The sequence below is a fragment of the Ammospiza caudacuta genome, chromosome 2, assembly GCF_027887145.1.
Source record: "Ammospiza caudacuta isolate bAmmCau1 chromosome 2, bAmmCau1.pri, whole genome shotgun sequence".
Taxonomy (NCBI): Eukaryota; Metazoa; Chordata; class Aves; order Passeriformes; family Passerellidae; genus Ammospiza; species Ammospiza caudacuta.
The window spans coordinates 105043265-105061396 of record NC_080594.1 but is presented as its reverse complement, the minus strand read 5'-3'; the positions used below and the strand labels follow the sequence as shown (position 1 = coordinate 105061396).

Sequence of the window (18132 nt, the reverse complement as noted above, 5' to 3'; positions counted from 1 at the left end):
AATTTAAAGTTCCAGAACATTTGTAAATAAATACAATTTGATGAATAATCCTATTTTACTGTGATTTGTGCTTTTGGTATATGAGGGTGCGTTTCCTAGAAAATTTGTACATCTTCTTTGGAGATTTCTTGTAAGGTACAACTGCTCTATAATTAAGTGTTAGGAAGCTTTAATATCAGTTATATGCAGTTAAGTTTATTTTTGCATTGTAATGATGACTGATAATGTGTGTGTAAGCGGCTTTCCTTACAGTGTCCAAGTGGAGGGGCAATTAATTTGTTTGAGGTAAAGTCACTGAAAAGTGAGGCAGTTGAGTACTAAAGTGAACTGTAGGGCTTTTTAAGAGTATGCTTCTTTGTAAGTACTTGTTTGTACCCTCATGCACCTGCTGGCTGACTGCTGTGTGTGGGCAGTGGGGACTGAGGGTGTGCCCCCAACTCCTGCTGCAGTGCTGGCCATGGAGCAGCAATGCTGCCTCGCTCCTGGGAGCAGCAAAGATCATTTGGTGAGTCCCCTGCTCCGTCCAGGTGTGTTTCTGTAAACTGAGCACATTGCCAAAAACTTGTGTTCTGTATCTGTGATCTCTTCAAGTAGATTGCTGTCATTCGGGATGGGAAGGGTGGCTTCAGGTACCTGAGCCAACAGTGAGCAGGCTCCCCTTTTATCTGTGGCACATCTATACACAAAGAGTGAGTGGTGCATAAATGGTGCTGATGACCATCAGAGGTACTTTTATCTCATCCTTGTTAGTCCCTCTGCTTGGTCAATAATGGTGTAGGTCTGGAGGAAGGTCAGGAGCTGCCTCATAACCATTCAGGAAGCAGCAGCTGTCTCTGTTACCCAAGTTATCACATTTATTTATTTGGGCTTGCTCTGATAGTTTCTGTTGTATACAATGGACATTTGGCATAAGTGCACACAATGAAACCATTTGTAAAGGGTCTGTAATGTGTTACACCCTTAGCACTGTGTGTCTGCAGGGATGTGCTGTGGACGTGCCCTTAGCAACTCTCTGCCCAAGATCCCTGTCAGAAAAAGTAAGAGCTTTAGTTTCTATGTCTTTTGGATAGGACCAAAAATTCATTATTTTCTTATCTTGGATCTAAATGAAGTACGGATTTCTTCTTTGTGATGTTAAGTTCTGTGCCTCTTTTGTTTCAGCAGTCTTCTTTCAAGACTGGTTCATACTTCAACCAAGGCACTTGCTTTCTGGGTAGTGGTTGATTCCAACTTTGGATCCAAGCTGGTGCAATACTGATGCTGTGCTTGTTGTGGTTCTTATGTGTGCTCTCTTTCTGCTCTTCTGATTTACTTGCAGAGCCTAATATCAAAGTGTTTCTGAAATACTACACCTTTAGCAGAATTTTAGTGCTCTTTCATGTGTCATAGCAGGGTGATAGCCTTTCTGCTTCTCAGGTAGAATACTGTTTAGATATCTCATGTCCAAACTAATCCTGAAGTACATTTTATTTTTTGCCTTTGTAAGAATAATGCTGTATCCAGTTTAAGCATGAGCAGTGTTTTGGACTGATTACTGTTTGTTGGTTTTTTTAACCCATAAGTGGTTTATATTCTTAATATTTGTATGTTGTCATCTAAACCCAAGTAAAACATTGTATTAAAGGTAGATGTGCTGTTTAGATCATTTTATTCTTGGCCTTCCACTTCACAAATCAGGTCAAATTCTATTTAAGATACCAAGGGAATTCCATCATTTTCCTTTCCATCAATTTTCATAAAAGGGATGAACTTTGATGGAAATCTAAGTCAGTTGTCTTCTCAAGGTAACACGAGACTCCTTTTAGTGTAGGGCAAAGAGGAGGTTGAGCCTTTCATCCTCTACCATACATTAGTGCAGGGAGCAGCTGAAGTTTATAAAACCTGTAAGAGAGTAGCACCATTTTAATGAGGTCCCTACCTAAAATGGAGCATGTACCATTATTTATGTACTGTGTGGAATCTAGCAGAGATTAATGCAGGCAGGTTCAGTGGAAGGAGTGCAGTTTGTGGGGCACTTTTAAAAGCCCACTTAGAAAGAGCAGTTTGTAAAAGTGAGTCTTGTGCATGGAGGAATGTGAAAGGGTATCAGAGCTGCTAAATTTGGTGGAACTCTTTATTGTCACTAATGTCTGTCAGGGGCTCAGAGATTAAAAGGGCTGCTGCATGTTTGATGGCACTTCCCCTACCAAGTCTCTTGTGTGTGTACCTTGCACTGGAGCGCTGTAAAGGGGCAGACAGTGTTTCTTTGGGAAGGTCAGATGATATGAACTGGTTTTGATCCCAAAATAAGCAGTGTTATGGTTAGATGGAAAACTCTGAATATGGTTTGTAATTATTTTTCAGTTTGTTGTAGGAAAATACTACCTAGTCTGACTGTTTCTGGTTCTCAATAGTATAAGCACTGAGTGGAGGAAAGAGGGGGGCTTGCCTTCAGAAAGGGGGTCTCCAGAAAGGCAGATACTCTGCCACTGTCCTGGGCCTGAGCCAGATACAGCCAGTGACAGATGTGCTGCCACGCTGAGGAAGAGGTGGAGGAGATTGCCCTGTTATGGCTTGCTTCACCTCTGTGTTGTTTTTTTTTAATACAATTGGAAAGTTGTCATAGAAAGTGGGAAGAAAGATACAGATTTGCTGCAAATTTTCCTGATGCTTTTAGTCTTTAGTTGTCTTCTGTTTTTGAAGAGTGAAGCAAATAGTACAGCTGAGTATTTGCAGCTGTCTAGTCCTTTGAGCATTTAGGAGTTGTTATGTCTTTTATGACCTGTTAGTGCTTTGTTAGCTGCAGAAATGTCTAGCAGCACTGAATGGTCCTTTGGAATGGCATTTGGTGTGATTCTTGGGGTTGTCCTGTCCAGGGACAGGAGTTGGACCTTGATGATCCTTGTGGGTCCATTTCAACTCACAATATTCTGTGATTCAGTAATAATGTTTGTTCAATAGATGGACAAATATTTTTGGTGGCATTTGCACGAAGATCCCTTGTGTAAGGGGACCTTTTGAGTTGAGGAAGTAGCACAGCTATGGGCACCAGCAACAGGTGAGTCCAGTGCATTTGCCTGGAATCTGCAAGCAGCTCTCTGGTTTTTTTTTTTTTTTTCTGCAGAAACATTGTCTCAACAGAGGAGCTATCAGGAAATTGCTGGAGGGTTGTTTAGTTCTGGTTGGTTTGGTTTTGTTCCCTGACTGGACACCAGTATGTGGGATCAGTGTAGTTATTCCATTACATGAGCCAGGCTACACCATGGAGTGTTGCAGCAGCAGAAAAATGAGTTGAGGCAAATTGTGTCTTTGTTAATATATAGTGGCAGGGAGTCCCAGTCAGCATTATGTTGTTTGGATTCTCAAGAGGGAGAGAGAAAAGGAATTTTATGCACTGGAAGAGGATGGTAGCAGAAGTGTGTTGCTGCTGGTGTTGAGGAGAAGCGAGAGGAGAGAAACACGTTCTGTAGCTTCACCTGGGGTGCTGACAGCAGTCAGATCCTATGCAGAAATGTCCCAAGGCTCTTCTCCATGCCTTCAATGAAAAAAAAAATTTGTGCATTCTATTTGACTGCTGTATATTTCTTCATCAGACTAAAAGTAGATGTGTTTATCTGGATACTCCATTGTAAATAAAAAATCTGGACTTAGGGGATGGATTTGCTGGCTGTGTGCTGTGTGGACAGAGCTCTGTTGGATCGTAGCTGAATGAAGCTTTTCCTGTCCTTTTCCAGTGTGAAGGCAGTGTAGAAGGGAGGAAGCCAAAGTTGCCTAAAAGGGTAAAAAATTCCCTTTCTGCCATTGGGCCTCTATTTGTCTTTTTCTCCCTAGTTCCCTTATGCATTGCACACTGACTGGTGCTGGTGCTGTTGCTTCTTGTCTGCTGAAGACAAGTGCAGAAAAGCTGTATAGAGTTCTTTAGCACTTGCTATATTTGCAACAGCAATTTCTTTTCTGCTTTGCCTGCTGTATTTACACTGTGCTAAAAGTAAGCTCAGTGCCTTGCAGAAGGAATAGTTTGAGACCTCTCTTCTGTAAGGGAGGCTGAGCTGAAGACAGAGGAGATGTATCTGAGTGTAAAGACAATTTCATGCAGGTATGTAGCTCTTAGTGCTAATCACACAGGTTTGGTTGTGTTTTTTTCCACAATTTAATTAGTTTACTTTATGAAAAAAAAATTGAGTTAGGTATGTGGACAAAGCCAGGTTGAATAATGATGATGAATGTTTTCAGGAAGAGTACCCCAGGCTTGAAGAGGGAAGTAGAAAATAGCACAGAGGTTTCAGTGTGCTGAATTCACCAAAATGCTTAAACAAATTGTCAAAATCTTGTGTTACTGTAAATATGTACTAGTAAACTACTAAAACTGGCAGGTTTGTTTAAGATAGAAACCGACGCTATGTTTTAAACTTTATTTTAATAAATAAAATTTCTATTTATTTTAATATAACATTGAAATACCCTTTCATGTGGGAAGATTGGCATTTTAGGAATATTTAAAGCTGTTAATGGCCAGCCGCTTTGCTGAACTGCTGACTTCACACATACCGTTTCCTTTTTCAGGTTTTTACAGCCCCACATCTTCTGACTTTTAAAGCAGGATGGGGAGGGAGGGAGGGAAGGAGGAGAAAAGCTTTTTCATTTTTTCTTGGTAGCCATAGAGCAGCTCTAAACTGCAATTTTAAAAATTACTGTCAATTTAGTAAATGTTGTATCTGCATGACATTAATTGTTTCTGTTGTGCATTAATACAAGTTGTGCTGTTTAATTTGGAGACCTTACTTCTCTGATGTTCTCATCAGTACAAGTATTATTTCTTGTTTCTGGATTTTTTGGGACAAATCTTTGGTCTAAACCATGTTAATGTTTCTTTTTAAAATATGCAATTCTTTACTGAATAACACACTTAATAGTGTTTGAGAGCTCAGAGAGAGTTTTACATTCTTGAAATGTATGACTTACTGTAATTGCAGTTGCTCATATTCTAAAGCAGGTCGTAAACTTACCTGGAGAGAGAGCAGAACATTTACAGGTAATATTTTACTGCTGACAGCTTAAAAGTTTGTTTATGCTAATCACTTCATAAATAGTGAGCAGTACACCACTGGTGACTTAGCGAGCAGTTTTGCAAGTGAAGAAAATTTCTGCGTGATGTTAAAGAAAATGACATTACAAAAATATATTTGTAAAGCACTAAGTACCCACGGGCTTTCTTTAACAACTTAAGAAATACTCAAGCTTAGTTGTTGTAATGATATATATGGCTAGTTAATATTTGCTGGTTTGAAAGCCTGTGAATTTCATTAAAGTCTATCTGTCTAGCTTTGCTTTTAGTGACTAGAGGAGGTATTCAGATATATCACTTTATTGAAAGTTGAGCTGTATGAAAATGTAGAAGTTTAATTTCCTTTCCTTGAAAGAATTTAACTTTTTTCGTTGTTTTTTTTTTTTTTTAATACAAAGAATGTGTACTTAAAGGGATTCCAACTCAGATCAAATTTCTTGTCAGAACACTGACTGATTATGTATTTGTGTGCATAAATGAAAGAATACCTGGTTTTTAATGTTTGGTTCAAAGTCATAAATGTGTAATGCTCAATAATACTGAGTTTATAAATAGGAGGCTTTTGTTACATTTTCTGAAGTTCTGATACATTTGTGCAATTTTTTCTTCCTTTAGCCTTTGAGATCTTACTTTTCCATAATGATGCCACAGTGTGCACTGAGGTAAACTGACTATCTCTATTACAGAAACAAGGAAGCATGCTGTTGTGTCTTCAAGTATACTGGATGAGTCTATATGCTGGGCAGTTTGCTGGAAATGATTTTTAAGTATTGCAAATTTTATTTAATACTGTATATTATTTTAAAAATCCTTTTAAGTTTTACTCTCCTTGTTTGCCTCTTTTCAGCCCCTTAAAGACTTTCAGAAATGGTATGAAGTAGGGTTTTATTTAAGAGACAACAGATGAGTAGACAGATGATTAAGTTTAAGGAAAAGATGTTCCAGATTCCTGAAGGATGGCTTTGAAGTAATGCAGTTGGGTCACGCTGGTTTGGGAGGTGACTGGAGCCTGTAGGTGCTCATTCCCCGTGTGTGGAGCCTGGAGTGGGAGCTGTGGCTGCTGGGCTGTGTCCATGGGGAGGCTGCACATGGGGAGGTCCTTCCTCTCCTTGGGGGGCTCTGCAGCACTGGCAGTGGCAGACAGCAGGGAGGAGAGGAGCAGGGAGTGGGGCCAGCAGTTGGAGCTGATGTCTCTTGTGTTTCTAAATGTAATAGTGCATGAATGCTAATGGGGAAAGCAAATGTAGGACTTGTACAAATGACAGCATTGGCAGGGGGAAGTATTTCTTAGCTTACACTGTACCTATTTTCTGTCTGTAACTGGTTTTGCTGTTTGAACTATGTGTAATTCTTTTTCACCCTTGCATATGGAATTTTAATCTTGAAGCATTTGTAGAATAAAAAAGGGGCAAATACAACCCCTTGTTCACATTAAGCCTGAAAATGTCTGCCTTTATTTCAAGATAAAACTGAGAACTTCATTCGTGCTTCCAAGTGGCTGTTTTGTTAGATTCCTCCTCAGTGCAGTGTATCTGTGTAAAAGAATAGTCTCAGTCCTTATCCAGCAGAGATTGCCCATTTATGACTGTCCCACCCATGAAGATGCCAATGGTGAGGTCTAAGTTACTGCATCTGTACCACTGGTAGGGTCAAAAAAGCTAATGGGCTCTAAAATTGCTGGCTCTTGTCCTGCCTTAGATGCAGAGTCATTGAGAGAAAAACCTGAATCTTCTTTGTGCAGACTGAACCCACAGTCTTCTCTTTGCTTAGGCTTCTTTTAAATGTTACATTTATCTCCATAGTTCTGTTGTGTGTTTTTATGAGCAGGCATGCTGTCAAGATAAACTTGCACTGGGAAGCCCTAGATATGCAAACATATTTTTTTTCAGGACATTTGGTTTACTTGAATGCCTGGCTAACAGAAGGATAATGGAGATGCATGGCAGGCAAAAGAAGGAACAATTTTGACATTTTCTGTAGAATGCTACCTTCTTGGAAATGCAGCAATGCATGCCCTTTGAATAATTCTTCCAAAACAGAAAGAGAAAAGTTAGGCAGGAAAAATGTTTTCCACCCTGTTTTCTGACACCTGGTATTATGTACTAGCAATGCAGAGAAGGTAAAGACTTAGGCTTGTCTACTAATATAATACTTTCTGACAAAGGGCTTGCACAGTGGGAGGTGCCTAGTACAAGTGATTTGGGGATTAACAATAAAAACTTCAGTAAGGAATTAAAGGCAGATAAATGCCTTCTGTCAGATTTTTTAAAAAGGAATTCAAGTAAGGGATGCAAATCAGGTAAGACTAAAACTCAGTTTACAGGATGAATTGAGACATAAGGGATGTAAATACACTTCAGGAGTGTGGATATCCTTTGAGTGCTCTTTGGATTGAAGACATTTTGATGATTAATCCAATAGTATCCTAGGTTTGTGGATTTTTTTCCCCTATTGCTTTTTCCTTAATTTGCAGCAAATTAAGGTTTCTCGCTGGATTCTGTCCTGACAGTCCCTTAAATACTTTGTTCATGTTCTGTCTGCGACTGACAACCTCTGTGCTCATCTCAGTCTTTATAACTTTGGTTTTCATTCTGTTGTTTTGTGCACTCTACTGCCATTGCACTTCAGCCTTGCCATTGCATTTCTTTGTTTGCTCATATATTCCTGACCTTGTTTTGTTTCATTTTTCCCTTTATTTCTAGAAGCTGCTCTATTAATTTCTTAGCCCCATCTTTCTTATTCAGCTTGCTTGCCAAGGCACGTGTAGATCTCAAGAATCTTGAGATCTGTCCTTGCTGTGTAATTTTACCAGAATGTGCCTGGAGGTGTTTTCCCTGTGTTTGCTGGTGCTTTTCTTCTTTTCTGTGTTGGGTGTGCTGTGGGTTGAGCCAGGCTGGGGATGGTGAGTGTGACACAAGGGACTCTGCCCTGGTTAGCAAAGGACACAACTGCCTTGCTTAGGGTTTGCCACTTAAGTATGTGAGGTGATGCAAAATAGTTCCTACATCTGCCCCTGCAGAAGAAGTTGCACTTTGTTTCAGGTTGACCCTGCCCTGTGTTTGAAGGAACTGGTTTTACGTTTGCTGTGGTTAAGCAAAATGTAGTGGTTGTTAGATAGGGGCTCAGAAATGCTGTTCTTGAATGTTTTCTGTGACAAACAGTACAATCAATGGGCTAATTTAATAGCAGCTTTAAATTGAATCCTTAGGTGTAACTGAGTTCTAAGTAGCACCTCTTCGAAACAGTAATATATTGTGTTCCTGCAGTGGGATTTGCCTCATTTCAAACAGCTCTTTCAGAACTTTCAGTTGTCTTATATTTTTAACAGGCTGGTGGGCATGCTGTAAAACAGCCTATCTGGTACAACACAAGCTAATGAAAAGCTGGAATCCTTTTTATGTTCTCACAGACGCTCCGGTTGTGCTAAACTTGATGACTATCACTGCAGGGTTGGAATCTTTATTACTGCACCAAGTGCAATCTGGTACTTGGAACAAAAAGATAAAAACCATTCGCTGTTCTAAAGTAATCTGTAAAAACAGTTACTTTGACTCTGCATCACCTTCCCTGATTTATTACTTGCAGTGGAAAAGCTTTGAATTTTTGGGGGAGTCTGTGAAAGTATAAAGTATTTCAAATTTATTTGATGGCTTAAAAGGATTTCTATTCTTAATCTTGATGATCACTTATGCTATGAATGCTATTGTGTAGCAAAACCTGCTTATTTTATGGTAGTACTCAAGTTTTATTTATAACTCCTTTCAAGTCTCAGTCTTGAGTTTTTGTAATAACTGTCCAACATGTTCACAGAAACACACACGTGAAATAAATTCATCAGTCACTGACATTTAAAAAAAACTTTTAATTAGCTTTAGCCATGTTCTTGCACTGTATAAAGTTTTCATCATCCAGTCCATCATCATAGTGCTTTGAAGTTTCTTGAAGTTTCAGAAAAGGATCACAGTTTCAGGAAAATACTCAGCTGTATGATACTTCTCTTTTTATATGTGATATATGATTATTTTAATTTTCTTTTTTGCATGTGAGTAGAAGAGTCAAGAAATTCCAACTGTTTTCAACTGTTACTTCTTTTATGTCACAATGGAAAGATGTAGCTTCTAAAAATGTTACCTTTGACAAAATTATTCATGGCAGGAGTATGCACATATTTAATTCAAAAAACTCCTCAAGTTTTCAGTGATGTCAGCTTTAAATCTCATGGAAGTTGCTTGAAAGGAAATTATCCAAGAACATAATTCAGAAATTTGAATGTATTTACCCATTATTACTTGAAAAGTTAATGGAGAAAGATAGTAAACTTGCTGGCTTTGTTGCTTCAAGGCTAGATGCTAGAAAGGAGTTTGACTTGAACACAGTCTAAGTTCAAAATACTAGGTGCTGGAGTAGAAAATCACAGTTAACACACACAAAAAAGAAAGCTTGTTTTTGCTGTTTTACACTAGTTTAACCAATCTGTCCCTTCCAGTTTCCAAACCCTACAAGAATGTGGCTCAGTGCTTTTATCTGCAGTTAGCATTTCCCTAACACTTCTCTGTGTGCTGTTACAAGTCTGTTACAAATCATAGGGCTGGGCTATCACTGAGCGCTGGGGCCTTGTACAGATTTTTCACATTAGTGTTTTGTTCCCTCTTCAGCTGTAGTTGTGCAAGATAATGTGTTTTACCCAGAGGTATTGAAGTTGATGATTGTTTAACTCTGTGCAAGTGAGGCAGGGTGAGTAAGTTATGTATGAAGAGTCTTCCATTTTTCAGTAATATTTCTTGGGGGTGAAAAGGAATAAAGCACATTTTATATCTTTCTTTGTTTTAGAAATCCACAGAAAATGCAAATCATTAGAGAATGAACTGTCTAAAACAAGGAAATGAAAGTTTGCATTTGGTATTTTTGCTGCTTTTATTTAACTGTTGTTTCCACACTACTCTCCTACAGATAGTTAAACACTTGCAATTTAAAACCAGCAAGATAATTATATACCAATACAAAAAAATCATCCTTTCCAAAAAAAGAAAACCCAAATGCCAACAACAACCTCCCCCCCTAACTTGTTGTATTATTGCTCCACAGGAAACTGTTGTGCTGAAAGGAAGAATTAACTGGTCTTTCAACTTCAGCCTTTTTATTGTGAGAGGGGAGATCACAGAAGTGTTACCATGGGGAGAACAGCAGCGAAAGGTAAGGCCTGGTAGCTTTAATCCAAGAGGAAAGAAAGTGGGAAACCTGTTAAATTGGTTTTTTTTGATCTCGTGGAATACAACATGACAATTTGCCATACTGTTAGATTAAGGAAGACAGTTTGTGATATCTTCTGAATACAGGTAAGTTCAAACTTCACATTGTTTTAGAATACATATGCTGAATTTGGCTGTCTTGAGTTCCACAAGTTTAATGAAAAGAATTCTGTCCTGTGACAGCCTTGAAATCATTACTGCACTCTGAAATTGAGGAATGTGTCTAGATGTGCTATTAAATAAAATGTAGGGCTTTATTCTGGAGTTGCCTATAATTTAGCAGGATAATAACTAAGTAGTACAAAGAATCAAATTTTATCACAATGAATGGCATTAGCAACTGTCTTTGAAGATAAAATGAACATTTTAAAAGAAATTCATCCACAAGTACATGGTGTACCACAAAGGTGTGATTTCTGCTGTGTCATGTTTGCAGATGTTAATTGTGAGCTCAGAGCTAAAATAGAGAGTGAGACTTAAGAAGAAACAAGAGTGTTTGAGCTGATGAAACAAAAACAAATATGAAGAGCAAAAGATTCACTCTCTGAAACCATGTTGTGGCTGCATTGGAAGCTTCCAGATTGGTAGTCGTCCTCCATAAAAGGCTGCTAGCACTTTTGTACTTTCCTTGGGCTTGCCACCTTCACCCCAAGCTGCTTTATGTGCTTGTGTGCTCCCTTGGTAAATAATTGTCTTTTGCTAGAATAGATTTTCGGTAATGGCAGGAGTCATCCGTTTAATTGTTGCACCAGGAGTTTATGGAGGAAGTCTGACCCCTTCTTTTGTAGGTTTTCTGCATGGCTGTTGTCTAAATATAGTGAAAGAGACTGGCTGTTCCAAGTAGATAAGGTAAGAATCCCACTAGGGAAGCACAAAAAGAAAGGAAAAGAGACATTTTCATATTCACTCTGTCTGGATATCCTCAGCTGTGTGCAGTGAGGCTTGGGGAAAGGTGCTCACAACCCTGTGTAGTGGGGAGTGAGAAGAAGGCCCCTTCCTGAGCAATGGTAAGTCTTGGGCTTGTTCTAGTAAACTTCGTTTCAGGGTGAGTAACTGTGTGGCATGGGAAGAGCAAAAGTCTTTGTCATCCAAAGATATTTCACACACATCAGGAAAAGACAAGGGGTTTGTTTGAGAAGAGTGGTATCCTGCCATGTTCTGAGGACCCAGAAGAGTTGAGGACATCAAGATGGCTGAGGGATAGCTGCAGAAGTCTTGAAAGCATGACTGTGAACTTCGCTTTCCCCGCCCTGCACGACGAGCAAATAATAAGTCTTAGAAGACAGGACATGCATGTAGCCCACTCTTCTGGGATGAAAATTATTGCTGTTAAAAGACATGATTTGCCATCACTACACAAAACAATCATCTAGTTTGCTCAAAGGTTAAGTCTTCTAGAAAGAAGTTGCAAGGTTTTAAAGCTTCTCAGGCAAGAAACAAGAGTTCAGTATGGGAGCTTATAAGAGCAAGTACTCATTGGTCACCAGGATTATCTTTGCCCAGAGCTTTCTCTTGCCTTCTCTGATTATTTTTTTTATTTGGTATTCACAAGTCAGTCAGGATAGCTTTGTCCTTTTTTTTTTCCCCTTTGTCTCTAATTTCTTAAGTGATAGATGTGGTTGCTCTTGCCTGTCTTCTGTTGAGTAATCTTATCAGCAAAATTCTGTGGTTACAGATAGGGTGGGAGTAATGTAAACACAGAGTTTTGAATCAGTAAGCAGAAAGCACTGTGTTAAATAATCTTACTCTAATCTTGGCTTGTATCTAAACTTTTAGCTTATGAAGTGCACTCTAGAAAAGAAATTGTTGGTGAACAATAGAATATGTTGCTTTTAAAATTTTAGTGTATGCTGTACTCTTATCTTGCTGCTCTAAAGGAAAGAAATTTTTCATAGGGTATTTAACCTTTACATGGTATAGGCTAAATATGTATAGATACATAGCAAATATATAAATGCTATGTACTTATATGTAATACTTTATTTTCAAAACTTTTTTTGAAATAGTTATCCTGTTCTTCACTGTTCTTTTACAGAACTTAGTAGCATTTGATTAAGTACATTTGATAAAGCAAAACTTGATTCTAGCTCTTGTTTTGGCCAATGATCTAACACATACTGTGTTTTACATTGAGAAATAAACTGAAGCTTTTCCCTTTAGAAATGGACAGGGGAAGATAGATGATGAATTAAGCTGACCTATTTCTTTTTGTTACCATGAGCTTCAAGACTGTAGGACTAATAAGTCTCTTCTGTCTCCAACATAAAATAGAGTTCCTATTTTCAAGTCAATTTTTCAGGTTTCAAGGAATTAGCCATTGAATGTGGCTAGGAGCTGAATGTGCAATGGGCTGAAAAGAAAATACTCTTTGTATATGTACATTTATTTACTGGTACATATTATGCCATTCATTGCCTTATTTTTTGAGGTTTGACTTCAAAGTTTGACCAAGCTGAGGATCATGTGCAGAGAGAATCATCTTCTTTTCAGCCCAGTGATTTGAATAATAGCCTTCTGTCTAAATTTTTTTTCTGTGACCTTTGGAAACTAAATTTATTAAAATAGAGAATATTAAAATTTCCATTATAGATTGGCATGCATTAAAAAGCTCCATGTGTTTATAAAAGGTTTAATATTTAGAAAATTGGTTTTTAATAAAATATTACTTTCTTTATAGTTTTTTTGAAAATAAACCATAATTTTTTATCCAGCCTAACTGCCAACATTGGAAAAAGCACACCTGAACAAGGCTGGGCAGTATAGACTGTGAATAGTGACTGTGAAATACAGACTGGGGAAGGTTTTCTGGGGTGGCAAGAGATAGATACAGGGTTTCTGATGTGGAAACAGGTTGGAAATTCTTCCTGCTAGTAGCTGTGCATCTGTTTAGACAAAACACTCCAGCTTTGTAATGGTATTCCCAGCTTCCCACTGATGAAGGTTGGAATGCATAAAAGGAAGGAGATCCTTTGAAAACAATCTTGCTTTTATTCAGGCTTATTCTTGGTTGCTTCTGCATATGCTGGGTGAGATTTATTTGTGTGTTTAAAGAGGAGATTTCCTACCATCGAAAACAAGTGGTAGTGACAGTGCTTTGTGTTTCCTGTGAATGAAAATGCCTCCACCTCAAATGAAATAGTTGTTTAAAATGCTATTGAGAAATCCACTTATTAATATAATAATCTCTTCTTGTGGTTTTCTAATGGCTGATAAGAAAAATACATTGCTGAGAGTGTTTTGTTTCAACTTTCATGTTTGCTGTGATATCTTTGAAAGAGGCACTAAAGCTAGCTGGTATAGGGAATAAATAATTCATGTAGTGATTGTCAGCAAGATCACATGTGGTGTCCAGGCTGCAGTTTTTCACATTCTTTCACCTGTTCTTGATGTCTCTCATCATGAAAAGCTGTCATCTTGTTTTTAATCTGACACTGTTTGGTAGATACTCTTTCATGACTCTGTCCTTTCAAGCTCTGGGTGTTTGCAGGAAGCAGTTATTAGTTCTCTTCTAACAGTGGAGCTCCACATAAGAGACTTATTGATTTCCTTTTTGGACATAGTCAGATCAGGAAGTTACTTGTTCTGCAAGCTAACAGCCTGATGTCTGCCTTAGTACCATGGCTGTTTGTGGGAAATACTGACCAAGGTTATAGAATGTGGCAAAAGGTCCTGCCAGTAGAAAATTATCTGCATTCAGCTCAAGCCCAAAGAGGCTGGATAAAATATATTTTCATAGGATGTAGGATGGAGAAGGTGAACATTGGCCTTGCATCTTTTCAGTGTTACTGAACTAGTTTTAACATTATCCCTTCTGAGATTCCCTCAGGTAGTTGTAGGGTATCTACTTGTATGGGTTAAAGCCCTGCTGCTGAGGAGGTGCTGGGGTTAGAGTTCTGTAGGCCCTGTCCCAAATAATTTCAGCATTCCATCTGAAGCTGACCTTCGTTAGCATTTTTTTTTTCAGGGATCTATATAATAGAAAATTTTCCAAAGCAAACTTCTTCCGAAAGAAAGAGCATGTAAGTCAAGAAAGAAGATTAAGTCAAGATGTAAACATAGCATTTTTTTTCTTTTTCAAAGGACTTGGAGTTCTGCCTGTGTCTGCTTTAGGAGAAAAGGGTGGTATTTTTTGCAGTGTATTTTGAGCAGTTATGTAAGCTGTGCATTGATTTTGTAGGACTGTGAAGTCTGGATTATTCTTGGAAGGTGTTATGGTCCTGAGTACACTCATGGGCTTTAATGACCCTGACTCCCCTGGGGCCTCCACCTGCCCTGCCCAGGACCTCATGTCAGCCCCTGCCCCAGTGGTGCTGCAGGAGGGCCAATCTCCAGATCACCACAGCCCTGGCCCCATGCCCCATGCCAGCCCCAGCCTGTCTCCTGGGATGGCCCCCAGCGCTGGGGCTGCCCCCAGGGCCACCCCCCAGGAGCTCCTGGACAGGGTGATGGGGTGGCTCTGGATGGTGAGACCCTGCCTGTCCACCCCCAAGGGTGCCCTGGCCATTGCTGTGCTCTGACCAAGCACAGAGCCATGTGGATGGCTTGGCCTCCTCACTGAGTGGTAGGGCAGGATTTTGGGTCGGGCGGCAGAGGCTTGTCATGACTCAGCTCTTGCATTATGTGGCAATTTCCTGATAATGAAAGATGTGAGATGGAAGTGCTGAACACCACACATTGCTTGTCAGTATGTTTCATGAAATGCTTCACTTACAGAAAAGAAACGCTGTTAGGGCTTAGTCTTTTCTGCAGAACAACTCGTTGTATTTCAAGTGTTTCTGTCACCAAATGCTTCACATTCTAGGTCAGGAGTGCTTTGTTTTCAAGAGCAAGCCAATCAGTAGCTATAGACTTAAAAGCAAGTGAATACAGCTACTAATAATTGGCTACTAATGCAATCTTCAGTAAAAGTGAGCCTTCCATTCACCTGTACCAGTTCAGGCTCAGTGGGGTAACCCAAGGTGTGAGATAGGCACAAGCCTAACTGGAGGAGCAGCCCCATTCCCAGTAGTGAGGCATTTGCAGACCAAGTGTTATTCTCCCATGCAGATCTTGGTAAAAACAAAAAAGATTTTTAGATCTGAGAATGTGCTTGCATTTTTGTTGTGAGGTCAATATTATGTTTGAATTGCACTCAAGTCCAGGAGTGTCAAAAGCAGGTCACCAAACAATGTATTTTAAAAGGAATGAGTGGAACTGTCTCTCTGTCTTCTGCATTATAGCTGCCCAGCTCTCCTGCATCTCTCATGCATGCTGAAATCCATCAAAAATGAAATATGGCAGACCCCTGAGTGTGTGCCAAGATTAATGACAGAGAAGGTAGATTCTTCGGAGTGATTCTTTAAAATAACTGATGAGTGCTGAGATAGCTGCTTTGAGTATTTCAGAATTTTATATTGAGAATATTGAGTATTAAAGAATCTCAATATAGAATGAAATCTTTAACTCAGAAATATAGTTTTACGATGGGTTTGCTTTTTTTCCTTGTTTCTCAGTTCACAGTGATCTGTCTATAACCAGATGTATAAAGATATCCAGGATCTCAAATTTTGTGTAGGTTGAAGTAAAACTGTTTAAAAATAGGACAGCATTGCTGTCTGTGGAGTTGATATTCTATATTCTGCAACTAGATTGATTGTAACAATTGATATAAAGTAGTCAAAAGCTCTGCTTTTTCATGCTGTACTTTTCAATATACTTTGAAGGGAAAATAGTGTGGTGATTAAATTTACATACCTTTTTGATTATGTACTGAAATGAATAAAATAAAGTCAACAAGATATTCTGTATTGTTTGAAAGCATTCTGTGCTATGCTGGACATAGTTATGATGTGAGTATTACATTTATTATGTAATGGAATCTTGTCTTTTAGATTCAAAGAATATTAGAAAAGAGAAAGATGGAAAGAATCAGCAGGCAAACAACCCATCTTTAAAAAGTGGTAGGTATTGCAGCTGTCAGGTTCTTAGTTAAGGAACTCTAAAAGAAAAAGTGTGTTTGGATTGCACTGTTTTCTGACTTCTTTTCCTTTTTGGAATCTCTTGGGTTATTATGGTGGGTAGTTAAAAACATACCTTTGCTTTTGCCTAGCTATTAGGAAAGTATGTTCTGATATAGAAAGTGATGGTTGAAGCTGCTTGAGTTGAACCTGCTAGTTTTACTAGCCAAATAAGTACTCTTTGTATGTATAAACAAAGATGCTGTGTAAACTTTATTATTTTTAAACTGTTACTGATTTGTTTGTTCTTCTCCTCATGTATTTCTCAGTCTCATGTGTTTTCTGCTGCAGTTACCTTCTGTTTCCTTACTGTGTTTCCTGGTGCCAAAAGAAGGATTTTCAGTTTAATAGTCTTGAGTTTTTAGGATTGCAAACTGGATTAAATTGCCTGGGATTCTACTTTTACTTTAAATAATTGATATGCCAGCAGAATTTGTGGGGTTTTTTTAGAAAACAGAGGAAAAGTACACACTTACCAAAAATGATGCAGATTTTTTGCTAACTTAGCCTCTCCTGTGCACAGCAGGTGCCATAAGGCAGTGTATGAATGAGATTGCTGTCAGGTAGCTTCTGTGGTGGGCTGCAGTGAGACAATAGCAACATCTTTAGATATGCTTTGCGTGTTCACGTTGTTTGTTTGAATTTGGACAGTAAGAAATGTCATGAGTAGTATTGACTACAGTACAAAATCTTTTCAGGAGTTCTTGAAAAAATGACACTGAATTATTTAAACTCCCACTCTGCTCACCTTTCTGTGCTTTCTGACTCCTGATAGATGATCTGGTTCTTCTTGGCTGCCAGTGGAGACAAGTAGCATAGTCAGTGATCAAACATGCCAGGATACGTTGGCTGGGTAATTGAGGTAGTGACTTTGCATAAAAGATACAATACCAGTCATAGTGCAGCCTTCAGCTGTTACATTTGCCAGAGCTAATTTTTTTCATTTATTGGGATTTTGGCCATCACAGAATGGGTGAGGTTGGAAGCAACCACTGGAGGTCATCTTGGTCCAACCTGCTGCTCAAGCAGGATCCCCTAGAGCACATTACGTGGGATTGTGTCCAGAAAACTCTTGAGTATCTCCAGAGGAGGAGAATCCACAACCAGTGCAGGCAACCTGTCATCTTTATTTGTCCTGTTACTTTGAGCCAGAAAAGGAAACATATTTGTCTTTTTCCTTCTGCAGTGTAAAAGGAGTTCCAGTCAAACTGGACTCAGTGTGTCTGTTTCAAATAATGTTGTCTGACATGACAGAGTGCTGTAGACACCCCTCACCAGCAAAGTGCTCTTCATATGTGGATAACAATATTTCATGAGTCACTGGAAAATGTCCCTGCCTCCTCCTGCAGCTGAGAGCAAGGTGTTGAACAAGCTTTGTGGAGAAGCAGTGCTAAGCAGACAAGTCTTACTCTGTGTTCTGTGTTCTGGACTTGGTCTGTGCTGTTAGCCTAGTGTCTGGGAACTGAACTGCCTCATGAAATCTAGGCTCAGCTTTGTCAGACAGAGAGGAGTTTCTTGCAAGATCTCTGATTTTCTACAGGTGAAATAATTTTTATTCTGCGTTGTTGCTTGTTGGTGGCAAAGGAGCAGAAGGAGCCTCTTGATGCTAGATGAAGACACCATACAATGCTTTGGGCTAGCAGCTAGGAAGTCTCCAGAGTTTCCAGGGCAATGTGTGATAGGAAAAGTCAAAGAGGAGATACAGAGGTGTGAGAAGAACGGGTTCAAAAAAAAATAGACTGAAGTGAGTAGAGAAAGATATGAGGAGGAGAAAAATTTTAATTGAAGGATCACAACATATAGAAAGAGGTACAAGGTATAAAGCGGAATATGAAATACCTTA

At 39.0% G+C, this 18132-nt stretch overlaps 1 protein-coding gene across 1 annotated transcript in view; it reads left to right on the top strand.

Annotated features, from left to right (window-relative positions):
* Positions 1-10141: 10141 nt before the first annotated feature.
* The window catches only part of SCML2 (Scm polycomb group protein like 2), a 59798-nt gene continuing 51807 nt past the window's right edge, over positions 10142-18132 (top strand). The window contains exons 1-2 of the mRNA XM_058825377.1: positions 10142-10237; positions 16164-16232. Coding sequence (XP_058681360.1) covers positions 10216-10237; positions 16164-16232 — 91 coding nt within the window. The 5' untranslated portion in view covers positions 10142-10215. The remainder of the gene's footprint in view (positions 10238-16163; positions 16233-18132) is intronic.